We start from the raw sequence: 11,368 nt of genomic DNA on the forward strand, positions 1-11,368 counted from the left end.
CAATTTACATCTGATCCTAGATTGTTTATGATTGTAGATCCATGTCTTTGTATAGTGCTATGCTACTTTGATCTTACAGGTACTTTGTGAAGCTGGGCGTGCAAGGGAGCAGGTAGCGAAAGACTATCAAAGAAGAGAGGAATCAAATCAGGAGATTAGTGCAAGACAGAGGTTGGTCTTCTTGTTCTTCTCTATTTATAATTCATAAATGAAAAACGAAAGTAGTTTTTCTCTCTTTTTTTCTAAGGAAGCTGTCACACCTTAGTGGGATAGAGCAGTTCTATATAGACACTTTTCCCTGTAACAATATCCCTCACAAAGTGATACTAAACATCAATGTGCTTTGTCTTTGAATGATATTCAGGGTCCTTTGCCAAGAATATTGCACTTTGGCAGTCATAGTCTATCCTTATAGCTCCTTGTACTAACCCCATACTTGAACACAATCTCTACAACCAAACTACTTCCTTTCTTGCATGAGTGGCTGCCATGTATTCTACCTCTATAATTGATAGTGCCACTACAAATTGTTTCTTACTCATCCAACTAAATCCACCTCCAAATAGGTTAAACACATACCCACTTGTAGACATTCTCTGATCTAGATCACCAGCCCAGTCTACATCAACAAGGCCAAGGATATCCAAAAATCTGTCCAATCTTGGTCTTCCTTGGTAGCACAAACTATAATCATTAGTGCCGCACAAATACCTGAAAACCTGCTTCACTGTTGTCCAATGCTCCTTCCCTAGTTTTGACATAAACTTGGTCAATACTCCCATTGGATGTGCAATGTCTGGTCTAGTACACACCATCACATACATTAGGCTACCGACTGCACTTGCATATGGAACACGGGACATATCCTCTTCCTCTTCTTGTGTCTTGGGACATTGTTCAGCAGATAACTTTACATCTACAGGAATAGGAACCTTCACTGGTTTACTATCCTGCATATTAATTCTCTGCAATTTTGTCTCAACATACTTCCTCTGGTTTAACCATAGCTTCCTCTTTTCTTGATCTCTTTTAGCTTCCATGCCCAAAATATAGTTTGCAGCACCAAGATCTTTCATGTTGAATTTGGAGGACAATTGGGTCTTCAAATCCTGGATAATTTCTTTGTCATTTCCAACTAGCAACATAACATGGTCACCAATTAATTTAAAATACACACAGTGATCTATTTTGCTTTTGGTGAAGCCCAGTACCCATATAAATGTATCAAATTTCTGATACCATATCCTTGGTCATTGTTTTAACCCATACAAAGACTTCTTTAACTTGCATACGTATTCTTTCTTACCCTTCACCGCAAAGCCTTCAGGTTGCTTCATGTAGATTTCCTCTTACACATTCCCATGAAGAAACGTTGCCTTCACATCCATCTATTCTACCTCAAAATAAAAAGTAGCATCAACAGATAAAACTAATCTAATAGAAGTTACCTTGGCAATAGGAGAAAAAATATCACCAAAATCAGTTCCTGGCACCTGGGCATAACCTTTTGCTACCAATCGAGCTTTGTATTTCTCCACCTTTCCTTCTACATTTGTCTTCTTCTTGAACACCCATTTTCTTCCAACTGGTTTCCTTCCAACCGACAACTCCACTAGATCCCAAGCCTCATTTTTGTGCAAAGATGCCATTTCATCAACCATGGCATCTTTCCAAAGTTTTCCATCCTATGAAACTACTACTTCCTTCATAGTTATGGTATCATCATCAGTAATAGATAAAGAAAAATCTAAATAGAAAGCAGATAGACTATACCTTTCTGGTTGCCTTCTTTCTCGAACTGATTTTCTCAAACCTGGAGCTTGTGGCTCTTCATCTTCTGATTCCTCCTCTACTATAGAGTCTGATTCTTCCTCCTTTAGCTCAAACTCTATCTTCTCAGGCTCCTTTGGTTGGACTTCATGTTAACATCTTTCACCTCTCTGAACACCACATCTCAGCTTTACACAACCTTCCTTGTTATTGGGTTCCAAAGCTTATAACCCTTCAAACCATCCTTATACCCAATAAAGATGCACTTTTCAGATTTATTATCCAACTTGGTTCATTTCTCCTTTGGAACATGTACATATGTACTGTTAACGCTCAAATTTGCCCCAGGCTGAGGAAGGCAAAACTCAAGGCAACATCAAACCATGCTCAGCCTCGTAGCTAGCCCTACGAGGACAGGAGAGGGCTCTCTCTGGGTCAATCTCGGAAAAATATAATTAATGAGGCCCGAGATGACTGAAATTGTAACTAATATTAGGCTAGATATTAAGTGCAGAGGTTTAAAGGTGATTTTTTGGGTTTTTTGTTGAATCAAAGGGAAAGGCAATTTTGGGTGCGGGGATGAGACACAATTTCTGTAGAGGTCTGATTGGAGCAAGGTAGGCAATTGATTGATGCCTTAAAGCTAATGAGGTGAGTATATCAGATAGGTGAGGAGCTAACGAGAGCAAGAAAACCTCAAGAGTTCTCCTTAAACAGATGAAAACATAGGATATCAAACAAACTTAAAGGCAGAGCATTACAGATTATGAATTCTACCTTAACACTTCATTTGTTCACTTGCAGAAGATGAGAGAAGGATAATGATACACATAACAAACTTACAAGTACTGAAAGAAGCACACCATCAAGACATAAAGCCACATGAATTCCAAACAGTGCTGCGAAACCCTGGTCTTTCCTTTGCGAAAATGTTGAAGTAAAATGTACAATAGAGTCTCAAAACCTATTCCCAAGAGTCCAACCCTGAAAATGACTAAGAAAATACATAATATAGGCAAGCTAACTCATTCCCTTGCCTCTAGGGGTCGAGCTCATTATCCTAGGAGCTGTTTCAACCATGTCTAAACAAAGCACTACAATCTAGGCAGTCAAAACAACTTGCCTCTATAAGGTAGGAAACTGATTCATTCATTTAATTTTCACTTCTTAGTGAATGAATCTTCTAGAACAAGCAATAAGGTGCCAAAATTACATCCTGTTCCATTAATTACATCAAGGGGAGTGAAAAAATCCATCACAAGTCAAAACTAGTCAAACTGGCTTCGTTTCCTGAGCTCAAGATGAAAATTGTGGCGAAAAAAACCCTGTGCGCCATGCACCTGAGCCCTATGCACCGCGTGCCTTTCCACCTACTTTTGGGGATCTTCCTGGAATCCAAATTGAGCTTAGGTTGGCTTGTTAGAAATCCCAGGATGTCTACTTTCCAACCCAAGTGGAATTTTCCAATTTGCTGTCCATTTGCCCCTCCAAAAGTGCATTCTCCCAAGACTGCTTCCTGTGTGTTCAAAAAGGGGCAGTGAGGCCATTTTTTGCATGTTTTTTGACCTTTTGGGAACCCAAAACTTGATGAAATGCCTTGGCAATAGCTGAGAATGTATATTTCATCATGACAAATCCAAAAATCAAACCATTTGTGATTTGGACCTCCCAATCTTATGGGTCGTGCGCGGCACGCTACGCGTTGAGCCAAAAAACCTGTTTTTTTTAACCAAAAATTTCAAAATTGACAAAATTTCTCCCAAACTTGTTGAAATTTGGGTTGGGGGTCCCTAATCAAGTACCATGCTCAACCAAAGAGGCTTTGGCCAAAATCCAAAGACGATCAAGCTCCTTTTGTCTTTTTTGCTTCTTGACCGCTTTCTTCAATTTTGCCTTAAGACTCCTAATTCGTGCCTTGCAAACTAGGTTCCGGGCCTTGTAATGCATATCCATGTGTTTTAATAATGCATTGTCTCTATTGGCCTTTTTCAGCCGCTCCTCCAAGTAGATGTTGACCCTCTCGAGATTAGCCTCTCGATCCTCATTTACTTATTGCTCTAGAGAGGTGAACTCAATTTCTTTATGTTGGGCAGCTTGGCGATTCTCACGGATGTTCTGTAGTTCTATGATCACGTGCTGGTCGTCAAGATATTTATTCCGCTACTCTAAATACCTGATATTTCACTTTGCCATCTCCAGCTGAATTTTCAAAGCTCGAATGTCCATTCCTTGCTCTTTGATAATCCTGATATATTGGGTCTCCTCTGATTCTGAAGCTGTCTCATCATCATGAATAGTATCAAAACCTGATGGCTCACCTGAAGGCCTCTCCTCATGCTTGGGCTTCTTGCCCTTATCCTGTACCTGTGGTGCTGCTTTCGAAAGCGAGGCCCCTTCCACACGAGGTGGAGATAACACTCGCTGTGCTGATGAAGTCAACGAGACCCCTTCCACCCCGGGTGGAGATAGTACTCGTCGTGTAGATGCAAATAAGGCCCTGTGGCCTCGCTGGCATGTCAGATATGGAGGAGCACTTGTATGCTCAGTCTCGGGAATGCCTAGCTGGTGTGAAGGTGCTCCCTCATCATGAACTATCTCGGGAGGTGGCTTTAATGCTGCAAAGTAATCACGGGAGATGAAATCTTCCCAAGTAATGCCCTGTTGTGCCAACTGATGCATCACTACGATTTTGATCAATGCATAATGATAGATGCTCTTATGCTGATGTCCTGGGCTCTTCCTTTGTACTAAAGGCACCGTCCTCTCTATGTTCAGACACATGAAAAACAGAATGTTCATGATACATACCCTTGTGAAATGCATCAAGAAACGGACATGGTACGCATAGAGACGTGAGAATCTGCCCTCGCAACTGAAATATCGAATGATGAGTTTCATCAATGGTGCATACTCATCCCTCAGGAATTTGAAAGGAAAAACTGCACTCACGTGTCTGATATACCCGGGCTTGATATATGGCTCATAGTAGAATCTCCCTAACTGCTGGTGTTTACTCCATTCCACCCCTACATTCGGTATCCCAGTGGCCTGAGCAATAGTCTCGGGTGACAAGGTGAAATTCACTCCAGCAAGGTTTACATTACCATCCTGTAAATGTAGAACAAATAAACGGACTAATTCCTGATGATGCTGGATGTGTGAGATCATCTCACAATATTCAAAACATGATTGATACCGAAAACAATCCATTGCAAGTGGACAAGCTTGCAATTGAGCCAAAGAAGTAGGCTCCTCCCTGACATGCTGACCACTTTTGCCACCTTTGTGATACCTCCTTGGCACATTTACCTCCGGTGTAGAATCACTATCATAATCCTGCTCATAGACTGACTCAGTCTCTGACATGTTTTTGAAAACAAGATAGCTGGAATATATATGTTGATGTATAAACTACGTGCATAATTGCCTGTAAACTGTTCTTTTGCTCTAAAAATGCTATGACCAAGGGGGCACAAATGCACAAGGGAATATTAGGACAGGGGAAGCATTATAGAATTAGGGAATTTGGAAACAAAAACAAGGGACTTAGAAAAGGGAAGGGAAATGATAAGGATAATGTGTTTTGTAATAGAGGTGAGGGACTAGGATTTTGAGGGATGATAGTGTAGGATGAGGGAGGGAATTAATGGGGAGAATAAGGGTGAATTTGGGAATGCGAAACAAAGGGAAAGGGAGAAATAATGACGACCTTGGTTACACTCTGTTTTTGAAACCCTTACAGCAATTTTTTGCATTAAAACCCTACAGAAATTTCATTGACAAGGAGAGCTTTCCACTTGGATTTTTAAGGCAAACACATCATGAACCTATTACATTTATCTTTCAAAAACCAAGCACAACTGGTGGATGTGAGCCTACCTACAATTTTGTGTAGAGAGGAGGCGAGTTCATGCGCTTCTAATCAAATTTTGGGCTTAAACCCCAGTGCGTTGTGCGCCTTACCCAATGCGTCGCGCACCCCTGAAACTGCTCCAACTTCCTCACAAACTCACGATTTCGCTTTGGAATGATGCTCTTCACTCTTGACATGCAAAATGAATTGAAAATGTCATGAAATATCTTTATAAAGACTCCCTTTTGATTTTTTCTTGGTCCATGACCCATTTTGTAATGTTTTGTCATTGACACTTTTTCAAGATTAATAGACTTCTAACCTTTTTGGTTTCCTCCTTAAATTTGATTGAAATGATGATTTTCTTTGCAATTATTTGCAGGGATAGCTGTGATATGGTCTGGCAAAGGAGACCAAGGCTGCGCTTGGAAGTTTCAAGAACTGAAATTTTTGAAGATTTTTACAAAAATGAGATGACGACTTATCTTCAAAACAGAGTTTTGAAGAGAAGTCCTAATTTATCTATATAATGATGAAAATTATTGAAGTAACAACCTATCGAGGACATCCCTCTGGCCTGTTGGTCTTTTCAGACTTTTCAAAACAAGACTGACTCAAACCCAAGACCTAATGACCAATAACCATTGTTATGACCCAAAAATTTGAAACAGGATTGTACATGACCTTTGAAGACTTGTTTTTATGAATAGACTTGAACCAGCGGTGCCAAGCACGAGGGGAACGAGTAACACAAACCATTCCGTCAGAGTTATGGCATGCCTAATGAAATGCAACTAATCGAAACTAATGGGACACCTAAACATGAAATGCAAAAAAGAGCTTTCATCTCTGACGGAGGGATAACTAGACCGACTCTAACATTGGCTCCAATGGGGATGGTAGCTCCTTGGAGATGCCAAGGACCGCAGATCTCTGCAAGAGCTAGACAGTGCCTTCATCCATTGGGTGATGGAGTCATTATTCCAACACAAAATTTTGAGAATTGAACGGAAAAATCAAAAACCAGTTTGACCAAAACAGACTCAAAACTAAAAAGATTGATTCAACTGACTTGACAAACTTAAACCAACTAACCTCTATTTTCAGAATTATAGCCTTCACTGCGGGCCCCAGACTGAATATGAGAAGTTAGTATACATGTGCAATTAAACAGAAGTAAAACGATATGTACAATGATGATGAAATGAGCAGAAAATACTCAGAAGTAGTATCTCTTTAACAACCGACCATTAATCGGTCATCCAGGACATTCATCTCCATTCATTTCTTTGAGAAGGAAAGCGTTTTGGCCACGATATGCTGCAATCTTATAAGGACCCTTCCATAAGTTTTCAAATTTGTCATGTTTTCCTTTGTCTTCATTCCGGGCATCCCATCTCAGAACTACCTCAACTAGCTGGAAAGTGTCTGTTTTTGCCTTCCTATCATAAATCTTTTTGATGCGCTCCTACAATTTGAAAGTATTTTGTAATACCTCCTCCCGTGTTTGCTGCAAATGAATCATCTGATTAATCCTCCTTTGCATGGGATCTTCTTCACTACCAGCTTCCTGAAGCAATTTGACTACTGGGACAGCAAGAGAAGTAGGAAAAGTCGTGTCTGTACCGTATACCAAATTGAAAGGAGACATGCCAATAGACTTTTTCTGACTCACCCTATCAGCCCACAAAGCATTCACCAATTTCTTGTGCCAGTTCTTTTTATTAATTTCTAGCAATTTCTTTATGATATTAACCAAAGATTTATTAGATGATTCGGCCTTTCCATTGCCTTGAGGATGATATGTAGTTGAGTGTCCTAGGCTGATATTGTATTTATAACAAAATTCCACCATTCTATTTGATTTGAGTGCTGCTGCATTATCTATGATTAGCTTACTAGGACATCCAAAACGTGACAAAATATTGGTTTCAAGAAAAGAAATGATTACCGCATCCGTGGCCTGTTGAGTAGAAATAGCTTCAATCCATTTTGTAAAATAGTCCGTGGCAGTGAATATCCATCTATGTTGTCCTGATGAGGCCGGATGAGTTTCCCCGATGAAATCCAATCCCCATTACTGAAAAGGCACACTAACTTCAACCGGTTTGAGAGGCAAGGGCTGTAGTTTCTGCTTTCCTTCAAAAACTTGGCATTCATGACAATTCTTAACAGCCTTAAACACATTTGAAAATAGCGAAGGCCAATAATATCCCGCCCTTAAAATCTTATTTGTTGTGGTTTTCCAAAACAAATGGCCCCCGCAATCTCCTTTATGAAAGTCCTCCACAACTCTTTGAGCTTCCTCCTCTACCAAATAGTTCAATAACATTCCACCAGGGTCTTTCCAATATAATGCAGAATTTATTATGCAGAATGTAGCAGCTTTCAATTTCAACGTTCTACTCTTATTTCTAGACACTCCAGGAGGTGAAGACAAATTCTGAAGTACATATACAATATCAACATACCAAGGAGAAGAAAGAAACATATTAGATACCTGAACTGGCATACTCTCTTCATCTTCATCGGTCATGGTAGCAATCAAATTTATGTCTAGAACTTGCAGAATTGTTTCAGCCGTTATTTTTGCAAGTCCTTGTCCTTTTATCAACTTGGTTGGTTTAATCTCCACGTCATATTCTAACAATGCAGCAATCCACTTACCTCATCTTCCCTCTGGGTCTGCCTGTACCAAAATGTCTTTAATCACTGCACTAGGAACATATGCTATTATGTGGGAATGCAGTATATATACACGGAAGTCTTTCAAAGCTTTTACAAGCACAAGTGCTTGTTTCTCAATGATATTGTATTTCAGTGCTCCGTCTCTTATAATCCGATTGAAAAAGGAAATGGGTCTTTCAACTCCTTCTCTCTTTTGCATTAATACGGCTGCCAAAGTGTGTTCAGAAGCAAAGGAAAACAAAATGAAGTCCTATGTGTAGTCCGGGCTAATCAATGTAGGGGCTGAAGAAAGAGCTAATTTTACCAAATTGAATGATTTTACCGCCTCCTCGGTCCACTTTATCTGACTGTCCTTTTTCAGCATATTCGTGATTTCTCTAAGATGCTCAACTAGATTTGGAATGAAGCGACGCAGAAAATTAAGTTTACCATTGAATGATTGTATTTCTTTCTTGTTCGGAGGCTTTTCAAGCTGCTGAATGGCTTCAACACGTGCGGGGTCCACACGGATGCCGTCTTTTGATATGATGTGGCCCAAGAGATTGCCTTCACTCATGGCGAAAAGGCTCTTTTTTGGATTCAGCGAAATGCCATATTTTCTGCACTTTTGAAAAACAACTTTTAGATGATATAAATGTTCCTCATCAGTCTTTGAAAATACAGTTAAATCATCAAGGTAAACAACCAAAAATACATCTTTTTCGTTATCGAAGGCCATGTCCATTGCACACTGAAACGTAGAACCTGCATTCTTTAAACCAAAAGGCATTTTGGCATAATGGAAGGTTCCCCACGGAGTGGTGAAGGATGTTTTGTCTCGATCATCTTCATAGACCAAAATTTGATTATATCCAGAATACCCGTCGAGTAATGACATCCTTGATGCTCCAACTACTCGTTGCAATATATGATCCATCTTTGGCAATGGATAGTTATCTTTTAAGGACACCTTATTCAAATTTCTAAAGTCAATACATAAACGGATCTCACCTGTTTTCTTTCTTACATGCACCAAATTTGATATCCAATCAGAAAATATGATAGGCACAATGATTCCTGACTTATATAACCTGTTCACCTCTTTTTCAATCGATGGTAGTAGCTTAGGATTAATCCTCCTCAACTTTTGTCGGAATGGTTTCTGATTTGTTTTGATTGGAATAGTGTGTTGAATGATATTAGTATCATATGTTTTCAGATCGGAATAATCCCATGCAAAAACATTTGCAAATGAAGACAACAATCTGATATACTCTTCCTTTACCTTGGTGTCAATGATTTGGATAACTTTACCATCTTAGGATCCTGAGCCGTTCCAATATTTACCTCTTCAAATCCTTTTTCTGTTGGCTGCAATGTTGGTTTGCGGGCTACATCATCATGATCAAAAAGCTCCTTTAAAGGTATCAAACCTTTAGGAATTCCATTATCTTTGAGCTATAATACTTTCATCTGATTTATTTGCAACTCACTGCTACCATCATCATGTTCTGCATCCATTAAAACATTTTCGAACTCACCTTTATATTGCATAAAATCATTGATCTCCTCATCATTTTGGAAAAATTGCCAAAGTCTTTGATTATCCAGGACAGTGGGACGATGCTTCACATGGATTTCAAATTTATTACTTGAGTTCATAGGAATTTTCAGATTGCTGGCCACCTTAGCAAGTGCATCTGCAATGCTATTTTGAACACGAGGCACACACGTCAATGTATAATATGAAAATACTTTCAATATATCGAAAAAATCATTCCGGTATGCCCGCATCCGAGGGTGTTTTGTTTGATATTCGCCTTTAACTTGCTTGATCACTAATTTAGAGTCACCGTACACGGCAATCCTCTTAGCATTTAGCTTCCTTAAAATTTTCAGGCTAGCAATCAAAGCTTCATATTCGGCTTCACTATTTGAACAATCAAAAGCAAGTTTATAAGAACATACCCAGACATTACTAGGTACTTTGTCTGAGACAGAAAAAGGACTACGTACCTAAATACCAATCCCAACACCATCATTACCTACTGCTCCATCAAAATCCATTGTCCATAAACCATCTTCCTCTTCTGCCAAGTGCTGAAAGGTTGTCTGCTGTGATTTTTCTGTTTGTTGTCCATTACTTTCAGCTGATTGCTCGGTGATGCTCTGCTGTTCCTAACGTTCTTTCCTTAGAAATTCTCTGAAATTCTTTGCTATTTCTGGGATATCATTTATTACAAATAACTGACTATCAATATCATTTAAACTATCTGAATACAAAACGAAAGATTCAAGATTTGTATGTACATAACTGATAGGATGATTGATTGGTTTCTCCTTGCTGGTGATCATATATTTCATTTTCTATTCCCGGTACAACTTTCTCATTTGGCCAAACACGGGAATCGTTGCATAAGAGAAATCAAGCTGAATTGTTCCTTGCAATTTTGCCCCCCAAGATCGAGAAAGGAGCATACCAAAGCGAGGAGGAATGTCGGCCACAACAACGTCCATCAAGACATTCTTTGCAGGGATCTGATCCAAACTTACAACCAAATCTTTAATTAACCCAATACATCTCACCCTGCTGGAATCAAAGGAGTAGAGATCATGATATTTCCTGGTGATATCCAAACCCAACTTTTCCATGATGGCCTTTGGCATAAGATTGTGGGAAGCGCCAGTGTCAAACATAGCATTATGCAATACAAACTCATGCAGCCTTAAACTTATATAAAAAGGAGGTACTTCCGACTCACCACTTAATGCTGGTCCAAATATCAATTCCGGCTGATCATCCTCAACACTGACCATATCAGACATTGGGTCAAAATTCAGAATTTTGGAGACTTGTCCTCTATAGCTGTTGTTTTTCATGAGCTCAGTTAATGGAATAGACACCTTCAATTTAGAAATTTCATTCTCCAAATTAAAAGAATAAGTCTTGTCCACTTATTTGGCTGGAACATCTTTCTTTTCAGGTTTATCCTTTGGTATGCTGATCTGATTTACCTTTTCATCTACTGCGATCTCATTTGCTGGAATAGACTTGCTGGTCATAGGGTTAGCACTCTC

At 39.4% G+C, this 11,368-nt stretch overlaps 1 protein-coding gene across 1 annotated transcript; it reads right to left on the minus strand.

Annotated features, from left to right (window-relative positions):
* Positions 1 to 7,700: 7,700 nt before the first annotated feature.
* Positions 7,701 to 8,159, minus strand: LOC149145721 (uncharacterized). Its single transcript, XM_089452538.1, has one exon. The coding sequence runs from the start codon at positions 8,157 to 8,159 to the stop codon at positions 7,701 to 7,703; it is 459 nt and encodes a 152-aa protein (XP_089308664.1).
* Between the last annotated feature and the right edge of the window lie 3,209 nt (positions 8,160 to 11,368).

This window comes from Pinus tabuliformis, chromosome X (assembly GCF_031772625.1).
Source record: "Pinus tabuliformis cultivar Carrire ecotype Pingquan chromosome X, CPIR1, whole genome shotgun sequence".
NCBI lineage: Eukaryota > Viridiplantae > Streptophyta > Pinopsida > Pinales > Pinaceae > Pinus > Pinus tabuliformis.